The sequence below is a fragment of the Hyla sarda genome, chromosome 5, assembly GCF_029499605.1.
Source record: "Hyla sarda isolate aHylSar1 chromosome 5, aHylSar1.hap1, whole genome shotgun sequence".
In the NCBI taxonomy this organism is placed as follows: Eukaryota; Metazoa; Chordata; class Amphibia; order Anura; family Hylidae; genus Hyla; species Hyla sarda.
Window position 1 is genome coordinate 374,779,082 of NC_079193.1, and position 23,959 is coordinate 374,803,040.

At 41.7% G+C, this 23,959-nt stretch overlaps 1 protein-coding gene across 3 annotated transcripts in view; it reads left to right on the forward strand.

The window, feature by feature from the left end:
* Positions 1–23,959, forward strand: part of SLC45A4 (solute carrier family 45 member 4) — a 116,574-nt gene that overhangs the window by 80,047 nt on the left and 12,568 nt on the right. For all 3 annotated transcript variants that reach the window (XM_056522850.1, XM_056522851.1, XM_056522852.1), the window contains exons 4-5: positions 13,999–14,187; positions 21,841–22,020. In XM_056522850.1, the coding sequence (XP_056378825.1) occupies positions 13,999–14,187; positions 21,841–22,020 (369 nt within the window). The remainder of the gene's footprint in view (positions 1–13,998; positions 14,188–21,840; positions 22,021–23,959) is intronic.

Consider the following 23,959-nt stretch of genomic DNA (forward strand, 5'->3'; position numbering starts at 1 on the left):
AGTGGAAATGCCGTCTGGTGGTGGCTGCCGAAATCCAAATCCTTCGGGGTTAGGACCGTGCAGGCCCTGCTCAGTCACAATGGACGACGTGTGTGGGTGGGTGTGTGTGTGTGTGTGTGTGTGTGTGTGTGTGTGTCTCTGTCTCTGTGTCTGTCTCTGTGTCTGTCTCTGTGTCTGTCTTTCCGACAAAAGAATAAACACGTTCATTCTTTTGGCAGATCAATTTCCACAGTGGAATTCTCCGCCGCTGACATTCCGCAATGTGTACTGGTCCACAGAAGACCCATTCACACCAATGCAAATGTTCGCAGAATTACGGAGTGCAATTCCATAGGAATTCAATCGTGTGCACATACCCTATCACTTTATTTGGGGATATACATCGGATTCGGAGATAAGGGTGGGTTCACACTACGTTTCGTTAATAGTGACTCCAGTCGGCTCATTTTTGCCCCGCGTCCGGTTTTCTGACCGCACCTAAAACCGTGGTATACCGCAGTTTTTTGTCCGGTCAGAAAACCGGATACGGGGCAAAAAATAGCTGAACGTCTCCTATGAAGGAGACTTATCAAGCTCCGTAGTAATTTTTTTTTTTTTTTTGCGTAAAAAAGGCGCACGTGTGACATTTCTATACATGCTGCGACTTTTTGATTTTTGCTTATTCCAACGCACATTTCTGAAATCTGCTCATGTATTTATTTTTATTTTTTTTACTCTGCAGTGGTCATGTATTTATCAAATGCGATAGTTGCTATTTATTAGGGATCGACCGATATCGTTTTTTTTTACGGCCGATACCGATAATCGGTGGAGGTTAGAGCCGATAGCCGATAACTTATACAGATATTCCGGTATAAGTTATCGGCTATTTATCCCCCCGCGACACCGCTGCAGATCATTGATTTAAAGCGGGCGCTTTAAATCAATGCACAGCAGTGGCTTTTGTGGTGCCATAGGCCGCCGCCGCCATCCGCTTCTCTCCCCCTACCTGTCAGAGTGGTCCGGGCCATCCTTCCTGTAGTGTCCGGCGGCATTCCGGGTGAAGGGTGAACCGGTCCGGGCTGTCCTTCTTCTCCGGGGGTCCTCTTCTCCACTCCAGGCAGGATCCAGCCTAGTAACGCAGCATAGACGCCGCTGCGCAGTGACGCACCTGACGTCACGGCGTCTATGCAGTGTACTAGGCCGGAGCCTGCCCGGAGTTGAGAAGAGGACCCCCGGAATGCCGCCGGACACTACAGGTCGGTGGGGGGGCGGTCGTGGTGCGGCGGGTTGGGCGGTTGCGGTGCGGTGGGGGAGGCGGGGCATTATCGGCAAGGTAATTGCCGATACCGATAATGCCCAAAATCGTGATTATCGGCCGATAATATCGGCCATACCGATAATCCGTCGATCCCTACTATTTATGAAGAAAAAGTAGCATTTCCATTTAAAAGTCTCATATGTATTCCAGGTCCAACCTGGCTTACAGAAGTGCATACGTCCGCAGAAAAGGACATTAACACCAACTTTAACAACTGTTCTTGTTCTACTACAAAGCTACTACATTGATGTTGATTATTAAAAAAAAAAAATAATATTATATAACTAATAACTATTAATTTTAAGGTTGAAAATACACACTGCACACCTTGTTAATTTTAGGACACGTACATGCTGGCGTACCCACTAAAAATTATAAAATTAATGTTGTGTTAAAATAGAATAAGGCACAAAATAATTGTGTAAAAATTTTTACAGACTACGTAAATAACCCGTATGTGCCACTAAAATGTTTCCTAAAAAAAAAAAAAAAAAAGAAACCTCCACAGTAATACAGATTCATGCACATTTTGGGGTGGGTAATGTACCGAGCCGTTTTTTTTATTTTTATTTTTTTACATTTTTGTGGCTTCACTATTGTTTAAGTGCCTGTTGGTGCTGTTCCTTTCTGACGTAAACTCCGGCCTCAGCGCAACGCAAGACTCCGCTCACCAACGTCACAAAATGCGGGCTCAAAATTAAACAAGAAAACCTCCGGAGTCCGTCCAGATATTCATGGTGCGGCCTAGTATGTTTTTAATATTTTTTTTTTTTTTATTTCTGAGGAGGGTGGGTGGGTTGTTGTGGGATAGTTCGAGTTCAGCTATTTAGTGCCAGTTAGGGTGTCACCCGATGCGGTACGGACCCCCTCCCCATCACTTTCTAGTAACGCTACTGGTCATAAAGGGTAGATTAAGAACTTTGGTTCTTAACATAAGAGAAAACTTTTCTGTTTTAAAAAATGCTTTTGTAATCGGGTTTCCCGAGTTTTGCTTACCGTATTTTTCGTCATATAAGACGCACCTAATTTTATAGGATAAAAATCTAGAAAATAAAGATTCAGAACCAAATACAATGTAAAGTATAGGACAGTGATCTTCAACCTGTGGACCTTCAGATGTTGCAAAACTACAACTCCCAGCATGCCCGGACAGCCGTTGGCTGTCCGGGCATGCTGGGAGTTGTAGTTTTTAAACATCTGGAGGTCCGCAGGTTGAAGACCACTGGTATAGGAGGTAGTACTCGTGTCCACGCCGCTCCGGAACGTCACCGCTGCCCTGGATTTCGCCTTCCATCGCTGTCGCCGCGTCCCCGTCGCTCTGGAACGTCTCTGCTGCCGGGTATCCTCCGTTGCCGCCATCACGTCGCTATGTACGCCGCTCCTATTGGATGATGGGACGGCGTGCGCGACGACGTGATGGCGCCAGCCATGCAGGGGATCCCAGCAGGGAGCAGACACCGAGGAGGCAGGTAAGGTCCCTCCCGGTGTCCTGCAAGCTGTTCGGGACACCGCGATTTCACCACGTTGGTCCTGAGCAGCCGGGTTAGTGTCACTTTCCCTTCAGACGCGGCGGTCAGCTTTGATCGTTGCGTCTGAAGGGTTAATACAGGGCATCACCGCGATCGGTGATGTCCTGTATTATCCGCGGGTCCCGGCCGTTGATGGCCGCAGGGACCATCGCGATAGGACAGGTATTTGCCGTATAAGACGCACCAACTTTTCCCCTCCCAGTTTTGGGGAAGAAAAAGTGCGTCTTATACGGCGAAAAATACGGTATGTGCGATTTGTTTATCAAGGTCCTGCGACTATTTGATAAATAGGTCCCATGTAAGCAAAAGTAACATAAAACAATTGTCGTATAAAAGCCAAACGTTTAAAGGAAAATTGTCAGCTTTCTCCCCCCCCCCCGAACTAACCAGTTGGTAGGGTGGGGGACGCTGATCAGTTTGATCCTTACCGTGCCCGGATCCGCCGCGCCGTCCGTCCCTAATCTATATTCAGTATATTCAAATGAGGTGCTAACTGGCACTCTGACGTCAGTGTAGGGCCGCAGCGCCGCCCAGCTCATCAATATTTCTCTTCTCCCCGCTCTGTAATGAAGAGAGAGGGGAGGAATATTGATGAGCTGGGCGGCGCTGCGGCCCTACACTGACGTCAGAGTGCCAGTTAGCACCTCATTTGAATATACTGAATATAGATTAGGGACGGACGGCGCGGCGGATCCGTGCACGGTAAGGATCAAACTGATCGTGTCCCCCGCACTACCAGCCAGTACCACTGGTTAGTGCGGGGGGAGAAAGCGGACAGTTTTCCTTTAAAAAGATTGATAAATCTACTTCTATATGACTGCGGCCGGCTTGGATACGGGAGCACCCGGCTTTCACGACCCCCAGATGGATTTGGTTCCCGTATTAATAAAACGTAGTGTGAACCCACCATTACGGACGTGTCCTGATATTGTGGTGGTTGTGTGGGACCCATCATCGCCACAATGCGATTTATACAGAAGTGCATTGTGGGACCACCATAGGTCCTCCGTCTGATACACAAGTCCTGACCCCCCCATCACAATCCTTATCACTATCCCCTGATCTGATCTCCTCTGGAATCTACGTCTTCCAGGAATAATGTGATAGGACGTCCTGCGCGCGAGCCCCCTCGTGACCTCACGTACCCCTCCGACACAGTCAGCACTTCCTGTGAAACACGACTGGAGCTGCTCTCACTATTGTTAGCTGATGTTTCACCAAAGGGGGGGAATTATTTACTATGAGCGGTGTCCTGTTTGTTTGGAGCCGGCTGGGAATTAGCAGGCGGGCCGAGTCTCAGTGGCAGCGGCGGGGGCTCATACCAATGGCCATTGGGGGGGGGGGGGGGGGGTCCATGTGTTTTCAGACCAGGTAAACAGGAGGTGCCAGGGAACGGGTCACTATATTTGTTTCCAGTCTGATAAGTCCAGGAATAATAGCGCTTCCTTGGGAATGTTGTCAACAAGATCTGCTACGTAGACGCTCACTTTGTTTGTTTGTTCCTGTTCCGTTCTCTCAGTAGAAGGTGCCGGATTGTGACTTGGCTTACAAGGTGAACAAAATAAAAAAATATTCACACGCGGCGGTGGCGGCGGCGGCTTCCATCCAGACGTCTCCGAGAGTGGAAGAAGTTTGCTGCGGGGAATTCTAAATTTAATATATGACACAATGTTATTTGTTCTGATTAAAGGAGAACACCCGACACCACCATAGACTTGCATGATGCTAGCTTCTCAGTCACATGACACAGAGACGGAAGAGAACTCGCTAAGGCTGGGTTCCTACAACATTTTTGCAATACAGTTCCCGTATCAGGTTTTGATTAAAAAAAAAAAAACAGATTCCTCAAAACAGGAATAAACTGTATCAAAACGTGTCTACAAATGTTAATCCATATACGGTTTGAAAAAGAAAAAAAAAAAAGTTTTTAACTTTTCATTCCATTATTAATAAAGTTTCACTTGTTTGATTGAAATTCCAAGAAAAAAAAAAACTGTGCAAAGTCAAAAACTGTATGGTGAAAACTAGGGATATTATCGGCCGATATTCACGATTTTGGGCGTTATCGGTATTGGCAATTACCTTGCCGATAATCCCATAATGCACCGCCACCACCCCACCGTGTCACAAAAGCCGCTGCAGTTCATTGATTTAAAGGAAAATATTCATCCCCCCTCCCTCTGGTTAGGAGCGGTGAAGAGAGGGAGATCAGGAGGAAGGGGGGATGAATATTCATGAGCGGCGCTCACGTCAGTGTCAGTTATCCTGCAGAAGCCCCGCCCATGCCAGTTACAGCAGGATATACACAGAGTTTAAAACTACAATTGCGGGCGAAAGGCGGTGCGGATCAGACCAAGGTAGGGCTCGTTTTAATCGGCGTCTCCTGCACTATCCACCAGTACCTGTGGATAGTGCGGGAGAAAATATGTGACAGTTTTCCTTTAAAGCACCCGCTTTAAATCAATGATCTGCAGCAGTGTCGCGGGTGGGGCGTGGGGGGGGGGGGGGGGGTCAGGGGCGTAAATAGCCGATAATTTATACCGGAATATCGGTATAAGTTATCGGCTATCGGCCCTAACCTCCACAGATTATCTGTATCGGCCCTAAAAAAACGATATCGGTGTATCCCTAGTGAAAACCGGATGGAACCGTACGCACATACGGTTCTGTACGGTTCCCATTGACTCCCATGTTAAAAAATAAATAAAATAAATAAAAAGTATACGTTTCAATATGGTTTTTCACCCGAACTAAAAACCGTGGTAGGCTATGGTTTTGGATACAGGAAAAAACTGACACAACCGGATGCATCGTTTGGCATATGGTTTTCAAAAAACGGTTTTCAAAAAATTGCAAAAAAACGTGGTGTGAACCCGGCCTAAGCGCGCCCTTTTCTGCGCTTGTTCTCACATTGGGTTTAGGTCTAATAATCCACAGACCGGCTGATTGAAACTTTTGATATGTCTTCTTCTGGTGACAGAACCCATTTAAGACCCCCAGGTATTTTTCTGGGAAAGCCAGATGACAAGCAAGATGTTGGTGGTAGAAGACAAGCATTATGGGTGCTTAAGAAGTTGCTGCTCAGGAGTCTGGGAAAGCTTGCTGAACACAAGTAGAGGAGCCTTAAAGGGGTACTCCACTGGAAAACATTTAAAAAAATAAATAAAATAATGCCAGAAAGTTCAACAGATATGTAAATTACTTATATTAAAAAAATCTTAACCCTTCCAGGACTTATTAGCTGCTGTATAATCCACAGGAAATTCTTTTCTTATAGAATTTCCTTTCTGTCACGACCACAATGCTCTCTGCTGACACCTCTGTCGGTATCAGGAACTGTCCGGAGCAGGAGAGGTTTGCTATGGGGATTTGCTCCTACTCTGGACAGTTCCTAAAATTGAGGTGTCAGCAGAGAGCACTGTGGTCAGGCAGAAAGGAAATTCAAACTTCCTCTGCAGTATACAGCAGCTGATAAGTACTAGAAGGATTAAGATTTTTTTAAACAGAAGTAATTTACAAATCTGTTTAATTTTCTGGCACCAGTTGATTAAAAACATTTTTTTTTTTCCAGTGGAGTACTCCTTTAATGGCACTCCTCCCCCTTACATATGCACAGTTGCATTGGATGAGCATGTATGTGTGGCTTATACTCTGGGGAAGTGTTTCCCAAGCAGGATGCCTCCAGCTTTTGCAAAACTACAACTCCCAGCATGCCCGGACAGCCGTTGGCTGTCCGGGCATGCTGGAAGTTGTAGTTTTGCTACAGCTGGAGGCACCCTGCTTGGGAAACACTTCCCCAGAGTAATGGACATGTTTCAATTCAATAGCCCACTCCTTCATTTTTTAATATATTCCCTTAAAAAAATAGGGTCAGGACACCCCCCCCAATAGACAATAGGCATGGATCACATCATGAAACAACACTACACAGACAAAGATAGGACTACACAACTTCCTGTCAGGAGAAAGGGTGGAGCCGGGAGCAGTTGAGACAGCACCTCGTTGCAAATAAGAGAACTACACACCTTCTTGTCAGGAGAGAGGGAGAAGTAAGGGAGCTGCTGTGACAACACTCCACTGACAGTAAGAGGACTACACAACTTCCTGTCAGGAGAAAGGGTGGAGCCAGTAGCTGCTGAGACATCACCACACTAAGAATGAGAGAACTGCACAACTTCCTGTCAGGAGAGAGGGAGAAGTAAGGGAGCTGCTGTGACAACACTCCACTGACAGTAAGAGGACTACACAACTTCCTGTCAGGAGAAAGGGTGGAGGCGGGAACTGCTGAGACATCACCACACTAAGAGTGAGAGAACTGCACAACTTCCTGTCAGGGGTGGGTCACACAATAACAAGCCAAAGCCATTACAATTTGTGGTGACGCTATATTAGTCAGTTATATATCTTTTTGGGGTGATAGTCTTATTTAAGCACAATTTTCTGATACCAGAATACCCCTTTAAAGGGGTACTCCGGTGGAAAACTTAAACTTTCTGGCACCAGTTGATTTAGAAAAAATACAGATTTGTAAATTACTTCTAATTTAAAAAAATCTTAATCCTTCCAGTACTTATCAGCTGCTGTATACTACAGAGGAATTGTATACTACAGAGGAAAATCTTTTTTTTTTGGATTTCTTTTCTTTCTGTCCACAGTGCTCTCTGCTGACACCTCTGTCCATGTCAGGAACTGTCCAGAGTAGGAGCAAATCCCCATAGCAAACATCTCCTGCTCTGGACAGTTCCTAAAATGGACAGAGGTGTCAGCAGAGAGCACTGTGGACAGACAGAAAAGAAATCCAAAAAGAAAAGCATTTCCTCTGTAGTATACAGCTGCTAATAAGTACTGGAAGGATTAAGATTTTTTTTAATAGAAGTAATTTACAAATTTGTTTAACTTTTTGGCACCAGTTTATTAAAAAAAAAAAAAAAAAAAAAAAATGTTTTTCACCGGAGTACCCCTTTTAATGTAGTGCAGATGGTGATATGCTGGTCAGGAGATTCAGAATCGTCCTGACCGCCATGGTGACTAATTCACAGTCTGCCTTAGGGAATATCTAGAGCTCCCCTTTAAGTTGATAAGAGCATCTTTATAAAGGGATCAGTCTAGCTACTCCTTCCATTAAAATCTAGCATGTTCAGTCCCTATTATGATAAACCTTTACGTGGCAGCCCACAAGCTGTACGGCCCTCCGCCCGTCATGTGACCGCGTCTTATGACCGCGCGCCACAACCAAGAATTTGCAAATACTGAATATCTCACTTCTGCTATCGGATCTAAACCTTGTCAGCAGAGTTCACTGCCTTCTTCCCTCCAGGGCTGAAAATCTTTACAAATGTCAGAGGAGCTACGAGACAAAGACTTATTTCAGCTCTTTCCATGTTTTCGAGTTTTGATTTATATTCTTTAAGGCTATTAACTGTGTACAGTCGGTGTCTTTTATGTTTTCAATAAAAATTTTCACGGACATTTCAAAAGTTGTCATCGGTCAGGGTGTTATCGTAGCGCACAACCACAAGCTTCTCTCCCTGCTCTGTGTCTATGAGACCTGGACGGTTCCATAGACCAGTATTTCCTAACCCGGGCACCTCCATCTGTTGAAAAACTACAGCTCCCAGCAGATTAATGTATTGCAGAGGGGCCCTTGTTCAGCCTTCTTCCCTCTGACGGGGATGAGACGCTGCAAAAAAAAAAAAAAATGTATAATAATTATGCAAATTAGAAGTTCCAGATGTCAAATTTAGAATCTAAGGCAAATACAGAATCTGTTGCAAAACTACAACTCCAAGCATGCCCGGACAGCCGTCGGCGGTCCGGGCATGCTGGGAGTTGTAGTTTTGCAACAGCTGGAGGCACCCTTGTTGGGAAATACTGTCATGATCAGAATGTAAGTATGGCAATGTTTCCCAACTGGGTGCATCCAGCTGTTGCAAAACTACAACTCCCAGCAGATTAATATATTGCAGAGGGGACCTTGTTCAGCCTTCTTCCCTCTGACGGGGATGAAACACTGCAAAAAACAAAAAAACATAATTGTGCAAATTAGAAGTTCCAGATGTCAAATTTAGAATCTAAGGCAAATACAGAATCTGTTGCAAAACTACAACTCCAAGCATAACCGGACAGCCGTCGGCTGTCCGGGCATACTGGGAGTTGTAGTTTTGCAACAGCTGGAGGCACCCTGGTTGGGAAATACTGTTAAGATCATAGTGGAATCATAATGCAAGTCTGTGGCAATGTTTTCCAACAGGGTGCCTCCAGCTGTTGCAAAACTACAACTCCCAGCAGATTAATATATTACAGAGGGGCACTTGTTCAGCCTTATTCCCTCTGACGGGGACGAAACACTGAAAAAAAAACAAAAAAAACATAGTTGTGCAAATTAGAAGTTCCAGGTGTCAAATTTAGAATTTAAGGCAAATACAGAATCTGTTGCAAAACTACAACTCCAAGCATGCCCGGACAGCCGTCGGCTGTCCGGGCAAACTAGGAGTTGTAGTTTTGCAACAGCTGGAGGCACCCTGGTTGGGAAATACTGTCATGATCAGAATGGAATCATAATGTAAGTATGGCAATGTTTCCCAACAGGGTGCCTCCAGCTGTTGCAAAACTACAATTCCAAGCATGCCCGGACAAGCCAGCGGCTTTGGATTTGTAGTTTTGCGACAGATGCTGAATTTGCCTTAATTTTTTTAATTTGACATCTGGGACCTCTAATTTGCACAATGACTATTTTTTCACCGTTCCCCTCCAATTTCCAGTACTTTATCTCCCAAGACGCAATGTTTTGTCTTCGTCAGAGAGAGTAAAGCTGAACAAAGGCCCCTCTGCAATACACTAATCTGCGGGGAGTTGTAGTTTTGCAACAGCTGGAGGCTCCCTGGTTGGGAAACACTGCCATAGTCTTACATTATGATTCCGTCCTGGGCATGTGACACAGAGCTGGAAGAGAGCGCACTAAACGCGCACTTCTCTATTTCGTTCTCGTAGACTCCAAGCAATAAAAACTTTTTGGTGTCATTTCCTATTTCTAGTTAATGGCCATCTTTGCAGACATTTTTTTTTTTGTTACTGAACATAAAAATAAAGCTACATTGTAAAAAAAAAAATATATATATATTTTGTGTATACAGCTCTTGTGCAGACATATGTGTCTCCATGGTTACAAAAAAATAAATAAATAAATAAGTTACCCATCAAATGCCCTGATGAAGCCAAGCTATAGGTATGCTGCTATATGTGTGTGTCTATATATATATATATATATATATATATATATATATAATGACACGAGTGATGCACAGTCAGGTGATGGATGAAGCAAATAGTTAGTCTGTGACTAATGCCCGCGGTCTTTACCTTGAAATACCTCGCTGGACAGGTCATCAGAATTCGCACAATGTGATGACATTTGACATAGCAGCGAGGTGACACCACCAGCAGCCATTGCTAACCAATATTGGGATAAAGAGCGGCGAGCGAGTGAGGCTCATTCATGGCTGCCCGCGTTCATTCACACCAATAACAATGGCCAGGGCTTTTTTTTTATCCGCATCCTTTTTACGGCCATATAAATCAAAGATGATCCAGCCGGTGTTTATCTAGAATTTCCTGGAAGCCGCACACAATCGGGGGCTTCATTCCAGCGTAGGATGTGGATCTTTGCTCATTGACAACAGGTTTAGTGCATTGTCCATATGAATACACGGCAGGCTTATCCAGAGAATGGCCTCCCGCAGGGAGATCACTGTCACTGGCCTCTACACCATCGCCTGCCACGTGCGGATGTCACCATGTGACACTGTGCCGAAAACACAAAGCAGCATTCCATTCACTTAATACTAATAATCCCACGCTGGGAGGGTTATTTACTGTACTCGTCTTTTTAGAGGGAAAATGTTACACAGGATTGTGATTCTTAAAGAGATATTCCTATGGAGAGCATTTCAATGTGAAATTATTCCTGCGTACAGAAATATAACTGCTATAATACTGCCTCCTATGTACAAGAATATAACTACTATAATACTGCTCCTATATACAAGAATATAACTACTATAATACTGCTCCTATATACAAGAATATAACTACTATAATACAGCTCCTATATACAGGAATATAACTACTATAATACTGCACACTATGTACAAGAATATAACTACTATAATACTGCTCCTATATACAAGAATATAACTACTATAATACAGCTCCTATATACAAGAATATAACTACTATAATACTGCCCCTAAATACAAGAATATAACTACTATAATACTGCTCCTATATACAAGAATATAACTACTATAATACTGCTCCTATATACAGGAATATAACTACTATAATACTGCTCCTATATACAAGAATATAACTACTATAATACTGCTCCTATGTACAAGAATATAACTACTATAATACTGCTCCTATATACAAGAATATAACTGCTATAATACTGCTCCTATATACAAGAATATAACTACTATAATACTGCTCCTATACACAGGAATATAACTGCTATAACACTGCTCCTATATACAAGAATATAACTACTATAATACTGCCTCCTATATACAAGAATATAACTACTATAATACTGCCTCCTATATACAAGAATATAACTACTATAATACTGCCTCCTATATACAAGAATATAACTACTATAATACTGCCTCCTATATACAAGAATATAACTACTATAATACTGCTCCTATATACAAGAATACAACTACTATAATACTGCTCCTATATACAAGAATATAACTACTATAATACTGCCTCCTATATACAAGAATATAACTACTATAATACTGGTCCTATATACAAGATTATAACTACTATAATACTGCTCCTATATACAAGAATATAACTACTATAATACTGCCTCCTATATACAGGAATATAACTACTATAATACTGCTCCTATATACAAGAATATAACTACTATAATACTGCCTCCTATATACAAGAATATAACTACTATAATACTGCTCCTATCTACAAGAATATAACTACTATAATACTGCTCCTATATACAAGAATATAACTACTATAATACTGATCCTATATACAAGAATATAACTACTATAATACTGCTCCTATATACAAGAATATAACTACTATAATACTGCTCCTATATACAAGAATATAACTACTATAATACTGCTCCTATATACAAGAATATAACTACTATAATACTGCTCCTATATACAAGAATATAACTACTATAATACTGCTCCTATATACAAGAATATAACTACTATAATACTTCCTCCTATATACAAGAATATAACTGCTATAATACTGCTCCTATATACAAGAATATAACTACTATAATACTGCTCCTATATACAAGAATATAACTACTATAATACTGCTCCTATATACAATATAACTACTATAATACTGCTCCTATATACAAGAATATAACTACTATAATACTGTCTCCTATATACAAGAATATAACTACTATAATACTGCCTCCTATATACAAGAATATAACTACTATAATACTGCCTCCTATATACAAGAATATAACTACTATAATACTGCTCCTATATACAAGAATATAACTACTATAATACTGCTCCTATATACAAGAATATAACTACTATAATACTGCTCCTATATACAAGAATATAACTACTATAATACTGCTCCTATATACAATATAACTACTATAATACTGCTCCTATATACAAGAATATAACTACTATAATACTGTCTCCTATATACAAGAATATAACTACTATAATACTGCCTCCTATATACAAGAATATAACTACTATAATACTGCCTCCTATATACAAGAATATAACTACTATAATACTGCCTCCTATATACAAGAATATAACTACTATAATACTGCTCCTATATACAAGAATACAACTACTATAATACTGCTCCTATATACAAGAATATAACTACTATAATACTGCCTCCTATATACAAGAATATAACTACTATAATACTGGTCCTATATACAAGATTATAACTACTATAATACTGCTCCTATATACAAGAATATAACTACTATAATACTGCCTCCTATATACAGGAATATAACTACTATAATACTGCTCCTATATACAAGAATATAACTACTATAATACTGCCTCCTATATACAAGAATATAACTACTATAATACTGCTCCTATCTACAAGAATATAACTACTATAATACTGCTCCTATATACAAGAATATAACTACTATAATACTGATCCTATATACAAGAATATAACTACTATAATACTGCTCCTATATACAAGAATATAACTACTATAATACTGCTCCTATATACAAGAATATAACTACTATAATACTGCTCCTATATACAAGAATATAACTACTATAATACTGCTCCTATATACAAGAATATAACTACTATAATACTGCTCCTATATACAAGAATATAACTACTATAATACTTCCTCCTATATACAAGAATATAACTGCTATAATACTGCTCCTATATACAAGAATATAACTACTATAATACTGCTCCTATATACAAGAATATAACTACTATAATACTGCTCCTATATACAATATAACTACTATAATACTGCTCCTATATACAAGAATATAACTACTATAATACTGTCTCCTATATACAAGAATATAACTACTATAATACTGCTCCTATATACAAGAGTATAACTACTATAATACTGCTCCTATATACAAGAATATAACTACTATAATACTGCCTCCTATATACAATGATATAACTACTATAATACTGCTCCTATATACAAGAATATAACTACTATAATACTTCTCCTATATACAAGAATATAACTACTATAATACTGCTCCTATATACAAGAATATAACTACTATAATACTGCTCCTATATACAAGAATATAACTACTATAATACTGCTCCTATATACAAGAATATAACTACTATAATACTGCTCCTATATACAAGAATATAACTACTATAATACTGCTCCTATATACAAGAATATAACTACTATAATACTGCTCCTATACACAAGAATATAACTACTATAATACTGCTCCTATATACAAGAATATAACTACTATAATACTGCTCCTATATCCAAGAATATAATTTGTTATTATGTTTTATTACTTTAGTGTAGAAGAATAATGTGTCCTCCCCTCCCCCGCTGTGATCTGACGTCTTGCCCTCTTGTCGTCCCCAGGTCTTCCTGAACAGTACTACAGCCTGACGTGGTTCCTGAGCCCCATCCTCGGTTTGATATTTACTCCTCTCATCGGCTCGGCCAGTGACCAGTGCACGCTGCGATGGGGCCGCCGGCGGCCCTTCATCCTTGGCCTCTGTGTCGGAGTTCTTCTGGGAGTTGCACTTTTCCTCAATGGCTCTGTGATCGGTAAGTGGCCATTTCTCAATGGGTGGCAGATAATACTGTAGGCGGCCCGCGCACCGATTTGAACATTTGATTGGTTGCACAAGAAGTTTTTATGGCCCTTTTGTAGGATCGGTGGTTTGCACTGGGGTCTTTGATTTTGAACCAATTGGGGACATATGCAAAATTGGTAGATTTCCCTTAACCCCTTAAGGACCAGGCCATTTTACACCTTAGGACCCGGCCATTTTACACCTTAGGACCCGGCCATTTTTTGCACATCTGACCACTGTCACTTTAAACATTAATAACTCTGGGATGCTTTTACCAAATATTCTGATTCTGAGATTGTTTTTTCGTGACATATTCTACTTTATTTTGTAGGTAAATTTTCGGCGTAAATTTAGCATTTTTCTAACTTTGAAGCTCTCTGCTTGTAAGGAAAATGGATATTCCCAATAAATTTTGTTTTTATTCACAAATACAATATGTCCACTTTATGTTGGCATCATAATTATGGACATATTTTTGCTTTTTGAAAAAATTAGAGGGCTTCAAAGTAGAGCAGCAATTTTCAAAAATGTCATGAAAATTGCTAAATCTGAAGGGACAGATGTTACAGAACTACAACTCCCAGCATGCCTAGGCAGTCCAGGCATGCTGAGAGTTGTAGTTTGGCAACATCTGGAGGGCTACTGTTTGGGCACCACTGTAACAGTGGTCTCCAAACTGTGACCCTCCAGATGTTGCAAAACTACAACTCCCAGCATGCCCAGACAGCCTTTGGCTGTCTGGGCATGCTGGGAGTTGCAGTTTGGCCTCCCTAGTGGTTGCCACAGTAAAGATCATTTTACTTTCACTTTCAATTCCCCCCCCCCCCATTGACGATTTCATACCTGAGCCAGGATCCAGCAGTCTCCAGCGACGATCAGCTGTTCCCAGGCATCTTCAGGTAAGGTACCCGGCCTCCATCTTCTTCCCACGATCCCTTCGACATCCAGGGGTGGCCAGAACGGGGGGCTGCCATGGCAACCCACTGTCCTGCTCTGCTGTTGGTCAGAATCAATTATGACTAATGGCAGGGGATAGGAGGAGATCGCAGCATTGCGACTTCACTCCTGCCCTGCAAGATGATCAGGGCTGTCACTGAAAGCTCCGATCATCACAATTTTTCGGGTGATCGGGTCACCAGTGACCCGATCAGCCCGGAATAGGAGAAAATCGCATGTCTGAATTGACATGCGATTTTCTGCGATCGCCGACATGGGGGGTCGGCATTTGCACGGCATTTGCACGGCATGCCTGCTGAAGGATTTCAGCAGGTATGCCATTACGATCTCCGCCCAGTGAGCGGCAGAGACCGGAAAACGCCATGACGTACTGGGTCCTTATAGCCCAGGGTACGGAGAAGTACACATTCGTCATGGGTCCTAAAGAGCTTAAAGGGGTACTCCGTTGGAAAACTTTTTTTTTTTTTTTTAAATCAACTGGTGCCAGAAAGTTAAACAAATTTGTAAATTACTTCTATTAAAAAATCTTTGCCCTACCAGTACTTTATAGCAGCTGTATGCTACAGAGGAAATTCTTTTATTTTTTAATTTCTTTTTTGTCTTGTCCACAGTGCTCTCTGCTGACACCTGATGCCCGTATCAGGAACTGTCCAGAGCAGGAGAAAATACTCATAGCAAACCTATGCTGCTCTGATATGGACAGAGGTGTCAGTAGAGGGCACTGTGGACAAGACAAAAAAGAAATTCAAAAAGAAAATAATTTCCTCTGTAGCATACAGCTGCTAATAAGTACTGGAAGGGTAGAGATTTTTTTTTTTTTTTTTTATAGAAGTCATTTACAAATCTGTTTAACTTTCTGGCACCAGTTATTTTGAAAAAAATGTTTTCCACCGGAGTACCCCTTTAAGGACCCTAGAATGTGTAGCACAGTGCTTCCTAACCAGGTGGCCTCCAGCTGTTGCAAAACTACAACTCCCAGCATGCCCGGACAGCCTTTGGCTGTCCGGGCATGCTGGGAGGTGTAGTTTTGCGACAACTGGGGTCACTGGGTTAGAGCATCAATATTTACAAAGCAGATTTATAAGTCACTAGCTGTGTTTTCGGCAGAGAAGAGTCTGGTAAAGCAGCCATATTGGAGCTTTTCCGGATACTGGAAAAGCTGGGTGGCATGCATACTGCATACCACCCAGCTTTGCCAATCTCCTAAAGCCCCAGTAATAACAAGCCGCTCGTCCCCACTGCAGCAGCACTGCCATGCCCTCTCCCTTTCCCTGCACTGATGTCTCACAATAAATCCCTTCTCTCCCTGCCCCTGTACTAACAATTATTTTCACCTGCCTGCCGGACAGTTAAAGGGGTACTCCGGTGGAAAATCAACTGGTGCCAAAAAGTTAAACAGATTTGTAAATTACTTTTATTAAAAAAATCTTAATCCTTTCAGTACTTATTAGCTGCTGAATACTACAGAGGAGTTTTTTTTATTTATTTTTGGAACACAGAGCTCTCTGCTGTCATCACGAGCACAGTGCTCTCTGCTGACATCTGTCGATTTTAGGAACTGTCCAGAGCAGCATAGGTTTGCTATGGGGATTTTCTCCTACTCTGGACAGTTCTTAAAATGGACAGAGATGTCAGCAGAGAGCACCGTGGTCATGATGTCAGCAGAGAGCTCTGTGTTCCAAAAAGAATAGAATTTCCTCTGTATTATTCAGCAGCTAATAAGTACTGGAAGGATTAAGATTTTTTTAATAGAAGTGATTTACAAATCTGCTTAACTTTCTGGCACCAGTTGATTTAAAAAGAAAAAATAAAATAAAGTTTTCCACCGGAGTACCCCTTTAAATCATACTTTACCATGACATTTGAATAAGAAATATTGGGGTAAGTCTTAGTCAGGGCTTGAGTTTTAGATCAGGCAGAATTCTCATTTTCAATTTCAGATTCAGTTTCCCAAATCCATGGTGAGAAAGGGTTTATGAAAAGGTGTATGCCAAATTATCCCAAGATCAAGAGTTATTCCCCATCCACAGGATTGGAGAGAAGTAGTAGATTTGTAGGGTTGGGGTCTCCCTACACGTGAATGGAAGTCCCTTGCTACCTGAGTGACTGAGCTCTCACCCACTGTTCCATGACTTTGCCATAGAGAATAAATGGTGATTTTACCAAGCAGGTGCACTGCCACTCCACGCACTTGGGGTACGATTGCGCTCTGTGGACCCTGCCCCCCGGATCAGTTTGTTATCCTGTCACTATGGTACAGCTTTTTATCTTGGCATAACCATATTAACAAATCCTGTCCTCACTGTGTCTTTATTCTCTATGTACATCTAAAGCTGCACAGAAAATTCTACCTATTTTACCTGTCTGGAATCAGACCCAGGTCTCTGGTCTCCCATGGTGGATGTCATCCATAGCCAAACTGCTTAGCATTGAGCCACAGCCACAGTCCTTTATCAGCTTCCTTACAGTTCATAGGCTGCCCCCATCTGGTATACTGGTTTATATATGATATCTATCTATCTATCTCATATCTATCTATCTCTCTCATATCTATCTATCTATCTATCTCATATATATCTATCTATCTCATATCTATCTCATATCAATCTATCTATCTATCTCATATCAATCTATCTATCTATCTCATATCTATCTATCTATCTCTCTCATATCTATCTATCTCATATCTATCTATCTCATATATATCTATCTATCTCATATCTATCTCATATCAATCTATCTATCTATCTCATATCAATCTATCTATCTCATATCTATCTATCTATCTCATATCTATCTATCTATCTATTTATCTATCTCATATCTATCATCTATCTCATATCTATCTATCTCTGATACCCCTTGATACCCCTATGAATGTTTGGTATTCACTGCTATACTGCTTGAGAAAGGTCAGGTTGAGCTGACCGAAACGTCGCTGCTGCTTGTAATGACATCTTATATGAACAAGATAGAAAGTAGGGAAGTGCATATTAAAACGTAACTTTTACTGTAAATTGCATAAAATAACACCACTAAAGTGAACCCTGTGATATCGTGACACTAGTTAGTGCCTCTTGTACAGATATCCTTATGTATACTACAATTAAATGTAGACAACCCAACGCGTTTCCACCGCTTGCAGCGGTTTCATCAGGGGTAGTTAATAACAGTACCTCAGTACAAGACAAAATATAATGTGTAAATAATATAGAAACGGGTCCCCAGTATTCAGGATATGTGCATTACATTTGTGCACCAAAGACCTGACACTAAAGTTTCATAACTACACACTGACTTCAATCAGAGGCACCTGTGAAAGAAAGAGAAAATACCAACATAATTAGGATGCCGTAAATGTAGAAATGTGTTCCAAATCAGGCAGCTAGAAAGGACCTCCTACCTAGCCTTCTCCTGTGGTACGTAAAGAAAAAGGCACAGATATAGCTCATATTAGGACTCTTGTCCAAAATCTAATGACACCTTATATGGAATAAAAATCAAGTTGTTTTTTTGTTTGTTTTTTGCCACTAATGGTGCTGTGGAGAGATATTATTTTTGTTTCTATCTATCTATCTCATATCTATCTATCTCATATCTATCTATCTCATATCTATCTCATCTATCTGTCTATCTATCTATCTCATATCTATCTATCTATCTATCTCATATATATCTATCTATCTCATATCTATCTATCTCTCATACCTCTATCTCATATCTATCTCATATCTATCTATCTATCTATCTATCTATCTCATATCTATCTATCTCCTATCTATCTATCTATCTATCTATCTATCTATCTATCTATCTCCTATCTATCTATCTATCTATCTATCTATCTATCTATCTCATATCTATCTATCTCATATCTATCTATCTATCTCATATCTATCTCATATCTATCTCATATCTATCTATCTATCTATCTATCTATCTATCTATCTCATATCTATCTATCTCCTATCTATCTATCTATCTATCTATCTATCTATCTCCTATCTATCTATCTATCTATCTATCTATATATCTCATATCTATCTCATATCTATCTATCTATCTCATATCTATCTCATATCTATCTCATATCTATCTCATATCTATCTATCTCATATCTATCTTCATCATATCTATCTATCTCATATCTATCTATCTCATATATATCTATTTATCTATCTACTTATCTTTCTATCTGTAACCCAAAATGCAATGCAGCAAGTCCTATGTACAGTAATGTCCCCCAACAACCTATGACTATCCTGCTATTGCAGATCTACAACCCTGCCTGTAGGCAGCTGTCAGTGCATGCTGGGAGTTGTAGTTTTGCCACACATTGGAGACCACAGATGTTAGATGTTCCAGATATGAGCCAAGTGAGCTCTTCTTGCAGCTTTGACTGTGACTGGAGCGCACTGACTTGGCGTCGGACTACATCTGCACAAACCGTAGGTGTTTGTGTTGCTCTTGCGGCGTATTGTGCGATTCAACAAACAATACACAGAATGTATGCAGAGCGCGCTATGACGGAGCGCGCAACAGGGAGACGCTGCCAGCACTTGGCATGAGAAACCTCTAGGAACCTGTTCACAGGGAGATGTTTCCTGTTGTGAGCCGTTTTCCCTTTATTGCATATCTTACGATGCATCCTGTTTCCAGTATTATTCCAAATATTATCTCCTTTCTCGCTCTCTGTTCTTTTCGGAGACCCGGCCCCGCTGTGGGAAGAAATGACTCCTTCCCTGCAAACAAATAACGGACCCTCATCCTTCGTGCCATAAATACACGGACAAATAAGCGCTTTTTAAGATTCACCATAATCGCACGCCAAACTTTTTCTGAAGAACTGTTCAGCCTGAGCCTCCTGGTTCATTAATAGAGCGCTAGAACTAACAATGGAGACTGACGCACGGGCAGATCAATAACCCGGCACAACTATCATAATCTGACCAGTAGGAGTCACCCAAGTAGGGTGCAGAAATGTTCAGCCTGAGCTTCCTGGTTCATGAATAGAAGACAGATCATTAAGCAAGCGGGTTAGAGCAGTGTTTCTTAACTGGTATTCCTCCAGCTGTCACAAAACTACAACTCCCAGCATGCCCGGACAGCCAAAGGCTGTCCGGGCATGCTGGGAGTTGTAGTTTGGCAACAGCTGCTGGGGTTACTGGGTAAGAGCATTTATAATTACAAAGCAGATATATAAGTCACCAGCTGAGTTTTTGGCATTGGCCTTTCTTACTGTGAGAAGAAAATATCTGCCTGGTAAAGCAGCCATATTGGAGCTCTTCCAGAGACTGGAAAAGATGGGTGGCACGCATATTGTGTACCACCCAGCTTTTCCAATCTCCTAAAGCCCTGCAATAACAAGCCACTTGTCCTCCCAGCACGTTTTATTGCAGCAGCACTGCCATGCCCTCTCCCTGCCCCTGCACTGATGTCTTCTCTGGCCTCACGGGTCTCAGCTCCCAATAAATCACCTCTCTCCCTTCCCCCATATTAACTATTCTTTTCACCTGCCTGCCAGACAGTGAAATCATACTTTACCATCACATTGGTACATTGACTTTGTTACATTAAAGCGCTCCTCTATGTTAATGGCACCTGTAGCATGAACTGTTTTTATTTAGTTCATGAATAAGAAGACTGATGTGGTGTCAACGGAGTGGATAACGTGAAGTTAACCTTTTCGTGACGCCTGGGCAGTGTTAGCCTGTACACGGTCTGAGGTTTGAGACAGCTTCTCCTGGGCCAAGCGCAGGGCAATAAATACTCTGATGCAAGGTTAGGGATAACTGTCTTTACTGAGGCAGGATAGATGGTAAATCCTTTACAGCATAGATTGGTGCAAGGGGAGGTGCAGAGTAAACCTTGGAAGCCTATCGCCTTGCTTGGACTTGTAGTTGTTTGTGATGTATGGTGACTGACTTGTGATGAATGGCAACCCACGCTGACTTTGGGGCTGCAGACTGACTGACTGACATGGTTTAGTGCTTACCGCTAGGCTTTAACGTTCACCTGAGCGTAGGGGATTTTCCTTAGAAGATGCGTGGTTGCAGGAGAGGCCTCCTCAGATCACCTCACTCTTCTCTCTGACTTCTCCACACTGTACCTCAGGAGTTTATCTCACAACTAGCACTGGAGCTGGACTGGAACTAATCTGGGCAGCTCCACCCCCCCTACACAATATACAAGGCAATTCGGAGGACTCCCATTGGGGCAGACAGGTCACCTGATGCACTCTGCACCTTCTCTGCTAACATACTTAAAGAAACAGTTACATATAAAACTCTAGAATAACAACAATGGCATAACAATATAATATATTTAGTCCTGAGTAGTGTGGGCCCAAGACAGACACTGGAGGCAACATCTGCCTGACAGGATGGGCAGGATACGGTATTCCGTACTGGGTCACCACACTGATACTTAGCAGATCAGTAGGAAGGGAGGATATCTCTATATAACTAGTCATATAGACACAGTAGGTACATGGGGGGCACGGTCCTCATAGACGCCGATGTTACATGCTTTGCAAAAGGATAAATTTAAACCAAGGCAACACAGGACCCCGCAGTCCTACACTGTTATATATATATATGGTCAGTGGTGCATTGTGGGTATTCCACATAATCCATATAAAACATGTATTTCTCTCCCCCCTCCCCAGGTCTCGCCATCGGAGACGTCCCGGAGAATCAGACCATTGGGATCGTCCTCACAGTGCTGGGTGTGGTGGTCTTAGACTTCTGCGCCGATGCCACGGAGGGTCCGATCCGCGCCTATCTACTGGACGTGGCGGATACTGTAGAGCAAGACATGGCACTGAATATTCACGCCTTCTCGGCTGGTACGTGCGCCACCTTTATGTCCCCTGAGCCTCAGTGAATTTCTGCACCTTTTTAGTATTTCGTTTTGTTTCTCCTCTGCACCATTGTACTATTTTTCAAGATCCCTGCATGCTGACAGTGAATAGAAAAATCTTCTTAATAAATGCAGCCTGAGATCTGCCGGTGTTGTTGCTATGGACTCGCTGCCTAACAACCACATGCTTTTATATAGGGTTGTATCTGATTACTATGTCCAGCTCAAGGTAGTATTGCTGCTTTGCTGAGGGAGGAGATGGGAAAACAAGGGTTAACAGAACCAAAATCTCAATGTGGTACTGATCGTGGGGGTCGCGCTGCTGGGGCCCCCCGAAATCTCCCTGCTGCACCCGGCGTTCGTTTAGAGCGTTGAGTGCAGCACCGGAGGCTCGTGACATCACGGCCATGCCCCATAGACTTGCATTGAGGGGGTATGGCCATGACGTCAAGAGCCTCCGCCCCGCATCGCCAGCCATCCAGCACGGAGCGAAGTTCACTCCATGCACCGGATGTCTGGGGTGCCTCAGCCGAGATCACAGGGTCCCCAACGGCGGGACCACCGCAATCATACATCTTATCCCCTTATCTTTTAGATAGGGGATAAAATGTCTAGGGGCAGAGTACCCCTTTTAAGGCTTTATTAAAGGGGTACTCCAGTGGAAAACTTTTTTTTTTTTAAATCAACTGGTGCTAGAAAGTTAAACAGATTTGTAAATTACTTCTATTAAAAAATCTTAATCCTTCCAGTACTTATCAGCTGCTGTATACTACAGAAGAAATGTTTTTCTTTTTGGATTTCTCTGATGTCATGACCACAGTGCTCTCTGCTGACCTCTGCTGTACATTTTTGGAACTGTCCAGAGCAGGAGAAAATCCCCATAGCAAACATATATATGCTGCTCTGGACAGGATTTCTCTGATGTCACGAGCACAGTGCTCTCTGCTGACCTCTGCTGTCCATTTTAGGAACTGTCCAGAGCAGTAGAAAACATATGCTGCTCTGGACAGTTCCTAAAATGGACAGCAGAGGTCAGCAGAGAGCACTGTGCTCGTGACATCAGAGAAATCCAAAAAGAAAAGCATTTCCTATGTAGTATACAGCCCCTAATAAGTACTGGAAGGATTAAAAAAAATTTATAGAAGAGATTTACAAATCTGTTTACCTTTCTGGCACCAGTTTATAAAAAAAAAATATATATTTTAGACCGGAGTACCCCTTTAACTATATTCATGTAAATCTAATCCTATGCGCTGCCACTCTGTGGCGCTGCAGTTTAAAGCATAGGGGGAAGGTAGCAGCAACAAACTAAGGGCTCATTCACACTGCAGATATTCCTAAAGGATCAGCAGTACAAGCCAGAACATGTTGGAAAACCCCTTTAAATCCAGTAATAGTGAACAATGGTGAATACACTGTGGGCTCCATTGTCTGTTTAGGGGAACAATGATATGTGCATCCTGACAGATTCCCAGCAAGTCGTGTTACGTATCTGGTGCCAGAAGCGGGCGAGCTGCACACAAACTTTTGGGGGGGGAGGACGTTTATAAATATATAGAAGACTGAACTACACAATAAATAATTGACAGACACTATTGTACTTCATACGTTTGCTTTTGGAAGGGAGTGTATGGATTTTAGGTAATAACATAAAGTGACTAGGCCTCCATGGCTGCCATTAGTGATCCACTTGTGTAGGCAGCCTGTACTAGCCGATCACTGATTTACAGGACCAATGCAATGGGATTGCATTGATCTGTATGAGCAATAAAATGATTGCTCGTACGAGTCCCATAGGAGGAAGAAATGTAAACAAAAAATGAAAAATAAATTCCCAACATTTATCAATTGAAAAAAATGTATAGAAAAAAACGTATTTGGTATCACCACTTCCTGAATTAAAACTATTAAAATATAATGATATT